Genomic DNA, 16,146 nt, shown 5'->3' with positions numbered 1-16,146 from the left:
CACTTTAGTCTCCACAGGGATCAAGAAAAGCATTCAGAAGTTTCTCAGTCTGAAAGTTACAGTAGTTACAGTAGTAAGTAAATGTCCACATGTGTACATGTACGTGAGGGTGTGTGTGCGTGCAGACAGAAAGCCTTTCATGTAGCTGGATGAACCAAAAACTTGGCTGGATGCCACTTCTGGAATGGAGGTCCAGGATGAGCACRTCTCACTTCTTCATATATAAATTCAAAACCATCTTTTTGTTTCTGGACAGAGGCCATGGAGAGAAACGGTGCTGATTTTCCTCAAGCACTAGACCCCACACGCCACTTCCACACAGTGCTGCTGGATCAGAGACAGAGGCTGCATGGCCAAATCGCACATCTTCATGAGGTGGCTGAGAAAATCAGCAAGCTTCGCAAAAGGTCTCTAATTGCCAATATCAGCGGGAGCTCCCTGACTGCTGCAGGAGCAGTCACGGCCATTGTGGGACTGTCCTTGAGCCCAGCCACCCTGGGAGCCTCTCTCCTAGCATCAGCTGTGGGTCTGGGGCTAGCCACTGCAGGGGGAGCTGTCAGCATCTCCTCCGATCTCTCCTTAGTGCTCTGCAACTCCAGGGAGGTGAAAAAGGTCCAGGAAATTGCAATGACTTGTCGGAAACAGATGAGGGAAATCCTTGGCTGCTTGGAATTCCTTCGCCGGGGGCAGSGCCCAGGGGACCCCACTCTGCTCCAGTCTGAGAAGAGGGCCTCCATCTCACTGTACAACTCCATCTGCTTCATGGTATTTTATGGCTCCCACAGCTTCCTTGTGCCAGAATACACAAAGGAGGTCACAAAAGTGAGCCAGACTGTGCTGAAGGCCAAAATACAGAAGCTGGCTACTAACCTCGAGACCTGCACCAGAGCAATGGATGAACTCTGTGAACTACTCGAGTCCAGGACAGAGCTTTCCTCACACACAAGAAACCTCAGCTTTGGCCCTAAAGACACTGCTAAGACCCCAGGACCATCCAGCTGAAATAGTGTCTGCCCCCATRGTTAGAACAGAGCTTGGAGACACTACATTATTAATTGCCAATGTTACTGTTAGTGCTGCTATCTGCTATTACGATAGCATTGGCAGTGCTCATCCACACAGGTGCTCAGAGCTCTTGTGCTTATTTATATCCAAACTCAACCTTCTCCCTGCCAGGAAGCCAAAGCTTTCCCCCTTATCAGGACCCACCCAGCTGAGCTTCGAACTTACCAGGGACATCTGGCCGTGGGTACATGGCAGCAGATTCCAGAGCCTGCAGGACAGGCAGGCAGAGTCAAGCAAGTGTCCCCCAGATCCACATTTCCCGGGCCACCTTCCTGGCTCTGCTTCCCCATGGTAGTGGAAAGAAGTGGGTCAGAAGACTGGTGGAAACCCTGYAGCCTTGATGCTAACCCTGGATTATAGATAAACTATGAGACTCTGAACAGTGAAGGGGCTGAGACACCCTCAACAAGCCAGTATCTCACAATTTCCTGTAAAATACAGTTCTATTATGAAGGTACATCTGGAAAGGCTATTGAAGGAAGCAGACCCAGAAACTACAGACTGTATTGGCAGATGGCTCATCATTCAAGAGTGAAACAGGGGAGCCAGAAAATACATTCCCTTCTAAAGAAACCTTTCCAGGCCGAGAACATAATGTTTGTATTTTATTTATTTAAATAAGATTATTTTAGGACTTTGAAATTGTTTTTAAATTTTTTTTTTCTTATTGAAAGAAGGCCTTCACTCTGAAGGGAAGCAGCTATAATTAGAGGCAAAGCAAGTGTGTGGCATGTGAGAGCAAGTTACCCATTCTATATCTGTAAGGGACAACAAGGTCCATTGGAAAGGGAAAAGCGTGACCAGAATGTTGGAAGATATAAAATATGGGACCTATGGTCACCAGTGATTGCTCTTAGGAATTGAAATAGGGAGAATGAAAGGTCAGGGACCCTGGGACCAGAGTGTGCTTCAGGGTACAGGAGGAAGAAAGCAACAGCACCTCATGCAGCGGGGAGGGCAGCATAGATTGGTGCTGACGGTCCAAGCTGGAGCCTAAGTTTGATGGAGCAGTGAGGGGTGGGTGAGGGGGCTCTCTGTACAGCTGAGCAGCCTGTGAAACTCATGGGGGRTTTGTTTAACAGGGAGAGGAGGAGGCAGCACTCACAGAGAGCTACACACACTCCTAGGACTGCTCCCTAGGAGGTGAAGGCTTCACATCAGCAATATGTACTGGTACTAATAATCAAGAGAGGTGCAGAGGGGTAGGCTGATTCAATGTTCAGAGCGCTTAGGAAGCAGAAGGGAGGGCTGGGACTCGCTTTCAAGTGACTAACTGCCAAAGATGTCCTCTGTGACTTTGGGAAAGTCAGGCAATCCTCAATGCCTCTGTTTCCTGTAAAGATGGGGATGGTAGCACTCTCCTACCTTGTGATGTATTCTAGAACAAATATTACAGAGTGCTCAAGCACTGTGATGATAGGGATCATGTCTGCACCTGAAAGAGGTTCAGGGAAGAGACCCTGGAAGCTAGCTTGAGACAACCAAGGGAGTTAATGCAGAGAGAATCCCTTCTCCACAAGGAGATTCTAATGGATAAGGGAAATTTCTCTGCACATTCTGAATCAAAACAATCAGAAAATCACTCACTGAGTAAACTCTTGGGGAAGGGCAATGTTCCTTCTTGCAAAGCTTGAATCCTCACCGTTCTTTTTTTCCATCTCCTCCCATGATTTCAACATTTGTTTTTACTAAGTAAAATGTAAGTAAAAAGAAATACTTTGGTCCTTCAGAGCATGACTCAGACATCTGTAACATCCATGTTTGTTTGCTGTAAATGAACAAGTATACTGCTGATTCAATTAAAATGAATATGAAGCAAATTCGCCTCGGTGTCTCCCTATAATCTGCATGTAAAGGATTACGTTCCTACCCCTGCCTGATCCTGCTCATTTTCACATCCCAGGTGCTGTAACTGAGGAATAAGTGCAAGCAGTATACAAGCACTACAAGTGCTTAAAAGGGCCTCAGAATGAGAAGTGAGGTCATCAGCTCCACGTCACAGAGCTGGCATTTGTGTGCGAGTGTATGCCTGTATGTTTTTGTGAAAGCATATTCTGGCCATATATCAGCCTGTGTACACTGGAGATGTGAGTTTCTGACAACATGCAAAACACTGTGATATATTTATGCATAAGCACGCAAGTACTTTTTTTGGGTGCAAATTGCACAAACGTAGACACAATGCAAAAACTTTGCTAGTGCTCCAGCATACCACCAGCTAACTCTGCTAAAACACAGCTTCTCCATTCCTTCTGGTATTGCCATCAACAGGATTCAACTTATCCTAAATATTTAACTGCAGAGATAGCTCTGCTTTTATCAGCATAGAGAAAATTACATAACCTACTTCTCCTATCCCCTTCCCAGTTTTTGGACAATACAGTGCTTGTCTAAACACAAGGAACAAACACCTCAGGAACAAACATGGACATAGGAACAAGATAGTTCAGAATGGGCTAATATGGATGGCTGAAGGATCTGAATTTGACTCAGTGCTTCACAAGGGCTGATTTGCTCTGCTCAGCGCAGTCCTGCATTGCAGTCACAGACATTACTTCCAAAGCTGAGGACAAATCAGACATACCTCGGCTTCTATTCTCAGCCAAAACTGCTTCTGTCCTGTCTTTCTCTGGGTTAACCATTCCTTGAGGTCAGGATTTGAGTGGCTGTGCAGCAGCACCAYGGGAGTGTGATCAGCCCCAACAAACCACACTCTTCTGGTAAGGTATCAGTCACATCATGCTCTAGCTGTGTTTGCTAGAAATGCACCAGAGGATCAAGTTGGGGCCTCAGCTAGGAGGTATTTTATACTACACAGAGGAGATATGTGAATATGTTTAAGACCTAATCAAGCTTTTGGACACTTTCTAAGCCAAGTGATTCTTTTAGTCTTCATGTCCTCACACATCCCTTATACTGATCTGGAAATTAGCAGCCAAGGAGGAGGTAGCCTGATCCTCCTCACCCTGCTCTAGACACCTTTCCTTAGGCTGCACAAGGAATTATGAAGGTTAGCCTTTCAATTTTTATTCCTTTTTTTAAACATTACAGGGAGGAATGATTCAATGGTGAAGCAGGAATAAGATCGTTGTTTTAATAAAAAATCCTTTAATATATTTTAAAAGTATAATAAAAGGTAGCTACAATAATTTCTCTTCGGACATCCCAAAAGGTGGATAGGATCTTTTGCCATTAGCTGCACCCCACTCTACCCATTGTCCATCTTCCTTCATTACGCATCCCTTATAAAATCATTAGCATTACTTGCACTAAAATTCACCTGCTATGGATGCTCCCACCTCCATTCCCTCTAAGGAAGACTGCACTTGTAACCCACAGGAGTACTAGGAATGTATGTGGTCAAAAGCCATGCCTAAGAGCCCTGGAGGGAAAGTTTTGAAGCCCAATATAATCTGCAGTGCCCTGTTCTGACAAGCAAAAAATGGGAAGCAGTATGTATTTTATCACACATAGGTGCTCTCCCCAGCAGTTTAGCACAGGAGGGAACTTCCACTCAAATGTTCCCTGACAAAAGGGAATTATCCAAACTGTAATTCACTAGAACAGCTATAACTTTCCTACAAAATATCCTCCTAAAACCATTAGTGTATGGGACATATATCTAACCACTAAATGAGCATCTACGATATTACATGGTCAATGAGTCCAACAAAGAAGCATAAGCAACGTGCACATCCCTGACTTCATTCCTTAAGATACCCTTGCAAGGCTTCACATCTAAGTACTAGTCAGGCATAGTCTTTAACATTGTGGTTGCATAGCAAGCCCACAGCTCAAACTTTTGTTTTGAAAGCAGTGGTTATAGATAGTATCCACAGTGTGTCTTTTTTTTTTTTTTTTTTTTAAATCATCATTGCTCCTGAGCACAGTGGGACACACAGCATTTCATTTCCACTGCTGCCCTGTGAATTGTTTCAGGCTTCCTTTCCTTTCCCCTGTCATGCAGAGATTTTGTTCGGATTTCCTCTCACTTTCCTCATTGTTCTGGGAGTGGCGGAAATGGCACCCGTGGAACCCAGTGGCAGATGCTCGGGTACGTCAGCATTTCCACTGTGATCACACCCAGCTTGGCCTCCCAAGTGGCAAGAGAGGGAGGTGTGCTCAGAAATGCAGTCACGAGTTCCACTTTGAAGTCAGCACCACTGGTGCTCCCAGGCACAAGTTCTTTGAAACATTTGCATCCTTTTTCCTMATGCAAAGGATGTTCAACCTAACTCCAAGGCTGCCCCACTGCAGTCAGCATTAGGGCTGCAGATTATAGAGGCTACACCCAAACTAGACAGAAACCAGTCAGCTCAGAAAATACAAATATTAAATCATATTTTACTATTGCTCAGAGTACAAAGTCTGTCACCTTTTTCACCATTATTGTGTACCTACAAGCTCACATCCTGCATGACAACTAAAGCAACCAAGGCAGCTGGGGAAGTGCTTGTCTCCTTACCCCTCTTCTAATTCCATCATTTTATGCATATTCCTAGAGTTTAGAGAATTGGGGGATGTGTTTCTGGCACCTGAAAGTTGCACACTGGAAATCACCATGAATCGAAAGAGAAGATGGCGCAATGATGTTTCTGGATTTTTCTTTCTTTCTCCACATCAGCATTTCAAAGACTTCTACAGCAGTATTTCTGAAGAAAATGTGTTGTTTACATGTATTGTTGTGTCTGGCTGGCTTATTTTGAGTTGTCCCTTCACAGTTGTAGAATTTCAGGGTATGGAAAATAACACATCATATAGACAGCCTAAGTAATGTGAAAGCTGAGTTGCAGGCCAGAGGYGTTGCACTCATTGGTAATGCCAAGCAAGCAGGTTTTTACCCACTGAATTTCATGTGCTCTATTCCCAGCACAGGTTATTACAGCTCTATAATTCCCTCTTCCCTAGAGACTTCAAGTCAGTGAAAATGTGTGCCCTCTTTTGGATTTAGAAAAGTATTAATCTTAAACAAAACACCCCTTAGAGGAATTTAGAAAAAAAAGGTCTGCTCAAGCAGGCTGCCTAATAATAGTCTGCTGGATCAGGACGTTTCTGGACCTGGAAATTCAGCCCTCCCTGTCACATCTGACTGTTTACATCAGGAGGGGGAAAATTACAGCATGTGTTACCTCAAGCATTAAACTCGCTTCCCAGGGGCCTGAGCTCTGAAGAACTYGCTGCAGAGAAGATGCCTCCCGACCACGAGGAAACACAAGCACCTCTATTCCACATCTGCTTTGCCTGCTATCTCGACGCATGAAGCAAGGGCCTCGAAACGGCGTCAGCAGCCCAGCCGCGGCACTGACCGCGGGCGAGGCCACCGCGGCCGTTAACGGCCACCGCCGCCCCGCCCCCACGCGCCCCGGTCGCCGCGGAGACGAAGCCCCGCCTCCTCTTTCCGATTGGCTTCTTCTTGTGGACTTCAAACCCCATGACTCCCCGGGGGGGGAGAGTGGCAGCTTCCGGCGTGCTCCGCGGCCACGCCGGCGTGGTGGCGACGGCGCAAAATGGCGGCGGGAGAAGCGCGGGAGCCGGTGGCGGAGGCCGAGCCCGCGGCGGAGGAAGAGCAGGAGCAGCCGCGCAGCTTCAAGGACCTGGTGAGGCCAAGCGGGGGCCGCTCCTCTCGTCATCTGCCCTCCGCCGCCTCGAGCAGCCCCCTTCCCAGCCGCGCGCCGGGCCTGCGCCGGCAGCGCCTGCCCTGGCTTGGCCCCGCGCGTGTCACGGAGCGAGGGGCAGGCCCGGAGACTCAGCCGGGGTTGCGGCGCCGCTGTGCGCTCCTCAGCCCGATGCCTTTGCTTTAAATCGCTCTATCTCCCCCTGGAGTGTTTTATTGTTATTACTATTAATTTTATTTCTTTTCTATGTTGGCCGTGTGCCCCTCAGGGGAAGAGGGTGGCTGGCTGCATTGTGGAAGGCTGCGTGTATCTACTGAATAAAATACTTGATTAGCAGATTACTGATGCCAGTCASCTCTGACAGTTTAGTGCAGTTTTGTGATGTTACAAGGAGTCATYTGTGTAAGCAACCTGTGCTTTCATGTACTTGCATTGAGGGTGTGTTAGGGTATGTCTTTCTTAGAGACCAACTTGACTTTTGCAATGTGTTACTTGCATAAAGTGATCTAGTTCAGATTTATTTTCTGATGATGTCTGTCTTCCTTTCCTTTTTTTCACTAATGTTCAGGGAGTGACAGATGTCCTGTGTGAAGCTTGTGACCAATTAGGATGGAAGGTACCAACAAAGATCCAAGTTGAGGCTATTCCAGTGGCTCTCCAAGGTGAGTGGTTTGCCTTTCCTCCTAAATGTGAGGGTGCTCCAAGAGCTGTGTGGGAATAAATTTTGCTGAGTGGGAASTTAGTGGCATAGATGAGAGCATTCTTATTTCTTTTATTGTTGTAGAGATCTATGTAGAAGTTGTATCCTTGTCTGTGTATCCTTGTGCTTTTGCTAAATGATATCTGTAATATTACCTGGCCTGCAATTTCAAATTTTGGAATGGATGTGTGAATTATTATGTGTCCGCTTGTGCTTTTGAGTTCAAGTGTTCTGTATTAACTTGAATTGTTACTAATTATTTGAGTTGCTAGCCAGCATTGTCCGATTTCTTTATGAAATACGTAAGGAAAGCTGGGATAGCATTTCTGTCTGGTAGAGCTCTGCAGTGTGCACCTGAAAGTGGAGATGCTTTAAGTAGTTACGTGGCTTGTACTGTCTGCTTTGCTGTAAGCAGACAGTTCTTCAAAACAAGACTTCTGGAAAGAGCAATAACTAAATTGTAACGGCTTCCTAGGAGTACTCTGAAATTACAAGGAGGGGAAAAAAGTGAGCAAGCACTTCTGCCTCTGGAATATGAAACTGTGTGTATTAGTTGTATCAAGCAGAAGTGTAATGCTACTACTCTAGAAGGGGAGTAAGCTTTCAGTGTCTGCTTTGTCCTGATGCCTCACTGTTGTTGGGCTCCTTTCTTAATCCATATACTAGGTTTTCTTTAGTAATAATGGCATACCAGAGAACGTGTGCTCTGAAGGCAATGCATTCTCCTTAGCTTTAGGAAGTGGGTGTTGATCTTGGCCAAGGATTTGTTCCCTAATCCTTTCCTGACTGCAGACTGCTTTAGGACGTTGTCTTCATCTCTGGCACAGAAAAGACAGTAGCTTGTGGAACATGAATTTGACAGTGTGTTTATTTTGTACGTGGTGTGACCTAACTCTTGAGCACTAGAGTACTTTTCCTGATAAGCTGGTAAACTGTCAATAACGGGTTTAGAGTTACTTACCAAGTATGATCAATAGGTTGTAAGTTGACTAAAGGATTTAAACAGCATTTTAGTAAAGCTTTTCCAGGACAGAAAATCTGTGTATTTGAGAACAAAAGGAAATGGAACTGTAGTTATTACTTCTACACGTGTGAAGTCACCTTTTAAAAAGGCTTTAAAATATTTAAAAATTCTCTGTTTTAGTCTTTTCTTCTCCTTAAATATCCTGTATTTCTTTTTCATTGAGTAATCGCTGAGATTGGTCTCTCTGCTAGCCTTGGAGAAGTCCCATGTTTTCTTGCACAATTCTGTGAAGGCCTCTTCCTGTACTACTAATTTGCAAATGATCTTTTTCCTCCTTATTTTTCCTTGTAGGCAGAGATATCATTGGCCTGGCAGAAACAGGTTCTGGAAAAACAGGAGCTTTTGCTTTGCCGATTCTTCAAGCACTGCTGGAAACACCGCAGCGTTTGTTTGCTCTTGTCCTCACACCGACAAGGGAGTTGGCCTTCCAAATTTCAGAGCAGTTTGAAGCTCTCGGATCCTCCATTGGTGTCCACAGCGGTGAGTAACCTTGTTATGTTGGAGCAGTTTTGCCCAAAGGGTAAGAATCAGCAGCCTTAGAGTGCGAAGGAAAAGGTGAAGAATGTGTGTATGGAAAGGCTTAATGCAGAATGAGAAAAGCTTTTCATGCTAGAGCGCAGATAAGGTATCAAGTTTGAGAAAGAAGCAGTATTTGTGATGTGTGGTCTTTTCTTATGGAGGGGTCTGCAGCTCTTCTGCATTGTGTCCAAATGGTTATAGATGGAAGTAGAAAATATTTTTCTCAAGCTCATGATAAATTCATAATGGTAAGCATTTGTTCAGTTAAGTTGAATAAAAGTTCAACTGTATAGTATGATATAGTTCAAAAATTCCTTCAAATGTCACACTGATGCTGCAAATATTCTTTACAAGCACAAAAGCTAGTCGGGCGTTTTTAGAATTCTTAAATTCTATGACTGAGTTAGGCTGTGAGGAACAAGTTCTGCCTGCAGCTCTCTAATGACGAAAATAAAATAGTTGCAGTTAGCAAAGCGGTCTAGCATATGGCCTAAGATACCTGGAAAGATCAAGGATGCTAAGACAAAGCATAAAGGAAATTCTCATTAGGAGAGGTAGCTCTCCATTATAATTATGGGTAGCAAAGAACACAGTATGGTATTGGGGGGGTCAACTACTGAGAGATTCATTGTGTCCTTTGTCCTGCAGCCGTTATTGTGGGTGGAATTGACACGATGTCTCAATCTCTGGCCTTAGCCAAGAAACCACATATTATAATTGGTAAGTCAGTAATTGTAATCGTCCAAGGAGAAGAGTGCCAGAAGCTTTTGTGTAATTGGAGGAGGAGTGAAAATATCTGTATTGAGAGTATCTTGTATTGAGATCTGAGTGCTATCTAATGTTTCTATAATACACAGCAGTTCCGAAACACTTTTGCTACTCTGACTGTGATGTAGTTTTCTATTTATTATACCAAATGTTCTATTTATTAGTAAATATTTAAAAATCTCATTGATCTCTTTCTTCTTAGTACACATCTTACAGTCAACTTGTCTTGACTGTAAGGTTAAGAGACTTGTCTGCTTGAATTTCTCTTGCTTTCATCCTTAATTTGCTGCCTCTGGTTTTGTTGGTAGCAACTCCTGGTCGCCTAATTGATCATCTGGAGAACACAAAGGGCTTCAATTTACGAGCTCTGAAATATCTGGTGATGGATGAGGCTGACCGAATCCTCAATATGGATTTTGAGACAGAGGTAGGAACTTGCTAAAGGAAACTGTTAAAACAGTGTATGGGTTGTTTGAAGTAAATGCTATGTCGAGCCATCCTCTGGAACTTAATAGCAAATTGGGTCTGCATTCTAATAATTGCACTAAGGTTTATAGTCAGAATAGAGTCCAGGAGAGTTACAGATCACTAACAGACCTGTGGAGGACAGTTTCTCTCTGAAGTCTCCTAGCTTCTCCAGAGTGCCTGATACCATGTTACACGGTAGCCGTGTTATCTGCAGGAAAGCACATACTGTCATGATCCCTGTTGTTGACACTGTTTGACTTCTGCAGTACAAGTGTTAGCATAGTATCAGCCTGCATCCCCTTTAGAAGGGGGTAGTTTTTGACTGCTGTTTCTATATAATGCCTAAATTACACACAACACACATACAACATCTTCCATTTGGATGGTTATTATACTTGGAGGGAACTTGTGCCTTCACTGCTTTTGTGTTCTGCTCAGCACTTCCCTTTACTTGCTTACTCTTTTTTTTTCCCCTCCTCCTCCCCACCCCCCACACCCCTCCAGGTGGATAAGTTACTGAAAGTGATTCCACGAGACAGAAAGACCTTCTTGTTCTCTGCCACCATGACCAAAAAGGTGAGAGCAGAGCACCTGGTTTTAGTTCTTTTCTATTGGGCTATATTAGCAAGTAGGCTGCCTGGTACAGGTGGGAACACATCTAGAAATAGGTTTGTGACAACATCTCTGGCCTCCTAGTAGTAACTTACTTTGCTGTTCTCAGGTACAAAAACTCCAGCGTGCTGCTCTTAAGAATCCTGTTAAATGTGCAGTTTCTTCCAAATATCAAACAGTTGAAAAGCTACAGCAGTATTATATTTTCATTCCCTCTAGATTCAAGGTAATAGAACTTCTGTGTGTTTGTTTTGGTTTGGTTTTTGCCTTTTCTGGGTGTCTTGCTATTCTTACCTCTGCCAAATATCTTTTTTTTTCCCTTCTCTAGTTTGTACTTAATTTACCATTGCTTTAATGTATATCAGCATCTCTCTTCTGTGTCTTTTTTTTTCTCTCTCTCTCTCTCTAATGTTTGTTTGTCTTTGTTTTTCTGTTTGTTTGTGTTTTTTCCTCTCTGTCCTGATTTTTCTATTTTCCTCGTCCAGGACAGCTATCTGGTTTATATCCTGAATGAACTGGCTGGAAACTCCTTCATGATATTCTGCAGTACGTGTAACAACACTCAGAGGACTGCTCTACTGCTTCGCAACCTGGGGTTCACTGCCATCCCTCTCCACGGGCAGATGAGTCAGGTATGAGCACAGGCCGCAGTCTGGTTGAAATGGGAGATGTATTGCTTGGGAAAGGGGTTTCACCATCCTGAATCACAGCTATCTTGGAAGAGAAAGAATCCACAACTTGTGAATTAGATGATTTCTCAATATTTAATGTCAATGCTGTGTCTAATATCTGTGATAATTCAGACACATTAGGAAAAGTGGAATTCTTGATGTTTTYTCTCACTCCCCCCTCCTGCCTCGTTTTCTTCTATAACAGTATATGAACAGTAGATGAACAGTATTTATGGACGATACCGAGCTGGGTAGAGTGGCTGACACTCCGGAGGGCTGTGCTGCCATCCAGAGGGACCTGGATAGGCTGGAGAGTTGGGCAGAGAGGAACTTCATGATGTTCAATAAGGACAAGTGCAGGGTCCTGCACCTGGGGAGGAATAACCCCAGGCATCAGTACAGGTTAGGGGTTGACCTGCTGGAAAGCACCTCCACGGAGAGGGACCTGGGAGTCCTGGTTGACACCAAGTTCACCATGAGTGAGCAGTGTGCCCTCGTGGCCAAGAAGGCCAATGGGATCCTGGCCTGCATCAGGAGGAGTGTTGCCAGCAGGTCAAAGGAGGGGATCCTGCCCCTCTGTTCAGCTCTGGGGAGGCTGCACCTGGAGTACTGTGTGCAGTTCTGGCCTCCCAGTATAAAAGGGATGTGGAGCTCCTAGAGAGGGTCCAGCGGACAGCAACAAAGATGCTTAAGGGTCTAGGTCATCTCTCGTATGAGGAGAGACTGTGTGAGTTGGGCTTCCTCAGCTTGGAGAGGAGAAGGCTGAGAGGGGATCTGATTAACATGTATAATTACATGAAGGGAGAATGTAGGGAGGAGGGGGCCGAGCTTTTCTCAGTGGTGGCCAGTGACAGCACAAGGGGCAATGGGTGCAAGATGAAACACAGGAAGTTCCGTCTCCATGTGAGGAGGAACTTCTTTCCTGTGAGGGTGACAGAGACAGAGCAGTGGAACAGGCTGCCCAGGGAGGTTGTGGAGTCTCCTTCTCTGGAGGTCTTCAAAACCCGCCTGGGTGCCACTCTGTGCCACATGCTGTAGGTGTGCCTGCTTGAGCGGGAAGGTTGGACTAGATGATCTCTAGAGGTCCCTTCCAACCTTGAATATTCTGTGAACTGAAAGTGAACTTTTTATTTATCTCTTCTTCTAATAAAGTTACTTTATTCTCTTTCAGAATAAACGCTTGGGCTCCTTAAACAAGTTCAAGGCAAAGGCTCGATCTATTTTGCTGGCAACTGACGTTGCAAGCAGAGGTCTGGACATCCCACATGTAGATGTGGTCATAAACTTTGATATTCCTACCCACTCCAAGGTGAGCTGGTCTGTGTGGTGACTGAAGACTTATTGTTAGTGGGAGGTGTAATCTCTCCAAGGGAACAAAGATTTGTTCTTTGTTCTGCTAACTGGACATCTAGTTCATACTCTTGCAGATAAAGTTAGGTGCAGCTTCCATGACTGAGCTGATATTTCAGTTTGGAATGTGCTCATCTGATCTTAGAATTGATCCCTATGTTTGGGAGCAGGAGAGGGTGACAGACTGTCATTCCATTTTTCCAAGGAATATGTGTTCTGTTGCGTCATATTAAAGGGCTTCTAGATTTTGAAAATAGTTGTATGTATTGCTGGGTACAGGTAGCTATCTTTTTACTATTCAGGTTCTGCCATATTTTAAACTTTTATTAAAAATACTGTTTTCCCCCAATGTTTAGTGAGGGTTTGCTCAAAGATTACTTGAGCAATCCTCAAGTAATCCCCTTCCTATCACAAAAGTACAGCAAACTGAAAAAAATGTGAGTTACTAAGTTTCTTGCTTAAAGCAGGATATTTTCTTGGATGCCACTGCTTCCCAACTCAGTTTAGAAAGCACATTATCAACACAAAGCTTGGTGTTTGCTGTTACATGTAATGGTTGGAGGCACTAGGCATTGTAAACAGAAGACAGCTCATTCATCCTGCCTTCCACTGTTCCTGTCAATTCTGTGTCTGCTGGCAAGATAATATCTGGAAGATGGACAAAGAGTGGTAGATATTGAGGCTGAAAATGGAAATGTTGGTCCACTTTTATTTTAAATATTAGCTTCGAAGGAACTGACAGCTCCATTAGCAGAATCATTTATCACTTCTGTCTTCCAGCTTTGAACCATCAGGTGATATCTCTTTAGTTTTAGCCATTGTCCTAATTCTTTTGCAGTAGTAAGTCTACAAAGACAGCATCATTTAAGATCCTAATATTGTACTTAGGGACAATATTAAATATTTGAAACTGAATTTTCCCCAAGTTTTTTTCCTTCCTGAAGAAGATAATATGGCAGTGTGCCTGGGTCCTGTCTTTTGATGTGCATGTCTTACTGCTTTCAGGATTATATTCATCGTGTTGGGAGAACAGCTCGAGCTGGGAGATCTGGCAAGTCTATTACCTTTGTTACGCAGTAAGTGTTAGAGTGTGGTGGACTTCTTTTCCCTGTTTTATCTCATAGCAAGTTATATTTTATCTCATCCTAGGAGAGAGTGAAATACTATTCCTTTTTGAGGGATTTTTTTAAGAGGAAGAATCTCCAAAGAGTGGAGAGGGGGAGAAAAAGATCTAGGATAAATTCTAGAAGCAGGCATGTAACTAGCAGAGCTAACTGGTTATATTAGCAGGGCTAATAAATCTTTTCTGAATTATTTGGCAAAGACTTCCTTTAAATATGTCATCATTAAATAAGAAACTTTTTTGATAAATCTACACCATGCATTGCCTAATATACATAACTTGATTATAAAATTGTGTAAATCGGTGGAACTGTCACCAGTGATGGCACCTTTTGATGCAAGTAATGTTGCTTCAGAGACCATCACCACAAATTAATATGTGGTGAAGATGGAGGGTAGTGTCTGTGAATAAAAACAGCTGCAGCTTTCTCAGGAGGGCTGATTCAAGCTGTTTGTCTTTTTTTTTTTTTTTTTTTTTCCCCTCCAGGTATGATGTAGAGCTGTTCCAGCGTATTGAACACCTGATTGGCAAGAAGCTGCCAGAATTCCCCACGCAAGAGGAGGAGGTCATGATGTTGACAGAACGTGTGGCTGAGGCCCAAAGATTTGCGCGAATGGTGTGTGATGCTCTCGTTCCCTCTACTTACAGTTGCATTTTTGATTTCTCTGTCTGCTAGAACGCTTGGTCATTCACCTGATTGCATTGCAGGAGCTGCGGGAGCAGGGGGAGAAGAAGCGATCTCGGGATGGTGATGATGATGACACAGAAGAAGCTATTGGTATCAGGAATAGAGTGGCTGGTGGTAAAAAGAAGAAAAGGAAAGCCTTCTAGTTCATGTTTGGACAAACTTTTATCTTCCTGTTCATGACTGTGAGATTAGGTTAAAATCTACTGATTTACATCCAGCGGACCTTTTCAGGACTATTTACCATTAAATTGGGTGGATCTGGCTGGAAAACAACTTTCTCTTCACTGCTTCAGCAGTGTCTTTGCTAGTTACAGGCTGAGTATGGTCTATTACAATACCAAGGACTGAATCTTCTCTTCAGAGATGCCAGACCATCCATCCTCTCTGGGCTTGGGAGGAGCTGTTGCCTGGCCCAGCTCATTCCCGAAGAGATGCTGAAGAGAAGAATGGGTGCATGTAGGGTGGGTGCAGCTTTCCCCTTGCTGTACTCTCTCACCAGCCAGCTTGCTCTGTGCATCTGATATGAGGCCTATCAGAAGAAAGAGGAGAAAGATAAGAAGCAACAGTTACCACAGCATGTCTGTGATGCTTTTGGTTTAGTTAAGRGACATGTGCTATGGAGAACTTAAAATATATTTTGCTTAATTTTAAAGCKATCTGCTTTTCCTTGTCTTATCACTGATGCATTCTCACTTTAACCATGACAGAAAAATTGTTGTTTTATATCACTCTTCTCAGTGATTCAGACATGACATCAATACATTCTTTGTTGGCCAAGGAGTAGTCCAAAACAGAGTAAATCTGTTCTAGCTAGACGGAACTATTTACTGCCTGGAGTTGAGTTCAGAGTCTGGAGTGGTTTTGCAATGTCMAGGAGTAGTTAAGGCTTGAAAGGGTTTTGTTTCTGATACTTGTAGTATTTGAACATCAACACTAGAGGGTGGTATTCTCATTGTCAAACAGCATATAGGCTCATATTAAGAGGAAAATGGCTATGGAGGCTTTTCCTATGTTGTCTTCTCTACTTATACTGAATTTAGTGTCATATAAGTAGACTCCCCAAGAATGAAATAAATGCACTTTTATTGATATCAGACTAGGAATTTAATACTAGTTCTCCCAGCATTATAAAAACTTGRTGATTTTTCTTGGTGACCAGAGAAGAGTGTGAAGCTACGTGTTGATTATCCGTCAATTAAAAAAAAATGCCAAACTAATGCAAATGCAAAACATTACAAACTAGACTTCCTGCTCTATGAAAGAAGGAATGTTCAATTGAGAGTTTTTTGATCTGCTGAATCTAATCTAATGAACATTATTCTAAAGTTCCAGAAATAAAATTAGTCAAGAGTAAAAATAGYGGTTGTTTTAATAGCTAAAAAAATATAATTATATCTACACACARTGCTGTTCTTTCAGGTGGTACATTTTTCAAAATAGTTTTTAACAAATCTGTGGTGTGCTTTTTGTTTGTTTTTTTGAGGGCAATATATACATTTACTTTATAATCAGTTTATAATTACTTCCCTGAATGAAGGATGAT

The 16,146-nt window shown here is 43.5% G+C and overlaps 2 protein-coding genes across 2 annotated transcripts; both read left to right on the top strand.

The window, feature by feature from the left end:
- The first annotated feature begins 261 nt into the window (after positions 1 to 261).
- APOLD1 (apolipoprotein L domain containing 1) lies at positions 262 to 1,003 on the top strand. Its single transcript, XM_026040419.1, has one exon. It carries the CDS (start codon positions 262 to 264, stop codon positions 1,000 to 1,002), a length of 741 nt encoding a protein of 246 aa, XP_025896204.1. The 3' UTR covers position 1,003.
- A 5,569-nt stretch (positions 1,004 to 6,572) lies between these two features.
- On the top strand, positions 6,573 to 15,328 carry DDX47 (DEAD-box helicase 47). Its single transcript, XM_026040422.1, has 12 exons — positions 6,573 to 6,662; positions 7,249 to 7,342; positions 8,696 to 8,884; positions 9,572 to 9,643; positions 10,000 to 10,118; positions 10,664 to 10,735; positions 10,881 to 10,997; positions 11,257 to 11,403; positions 12,614 to 12,751; positions 13,798 to 13,868; positions 14,402 to 14,531; positions 14,624 to 15,328. The coding sequence occupies exons 1-12, from the start codon at positions 6,573 to 6,575 to the stop codon at positions 14,744 to 14,746; spliced, it is 1,362 nt and encodes a 453-aa protein (XP_025896207.1). The 3' UTR covers positions 14,747 to 15,328.
- The last annotated feature ends 818 nt before the right edge of the window (positions 15,329 to 16,146 follow it).

The sequence above is a fragment of the Nothoprocta perdicaria genome, unplaced genomic scaffold, assembly GCF_003342845.1.
Source record: "Nothoprocta perdicaria isolate Ctin4 unplaced genomic scaffold, notPer1 scaffold_256, whole genome shotgun sequence".
Taxonomy (NCBI): Eukaryota; Metazoa; Chordata; class Aves; order Tinamiformes; family Tinamidae; genus Nothoprocta; species Nothoprocta perdicaria.
This window is presented reverse-complemented; position numbering and strand designations above follow the sequence as displayed.

Coding starts and splice junctions, on each gene's coding strand:
- DDX47 (XM_026040422.1), top strand. CDS start 6,573: ATGGCGGCGGGAGAAGCGCGGGAGCCGGTGGCGGAGGCCGAGCCCGCG. Junction 10,119..10,663: donor ATATGGATTTTGAGACAGAG/GTAGGAACTTGC, acceptor ACACCCCTCCAG/GTGGATAAGTTACTGAAAGT. Junction 13,869..14,401: donor TCTATTACCTTTGTTACGCA/GTAAGTGTTAGA, acceptor TTTCCCCTCCAG/GTATGATGTAGAGCTGTTCC.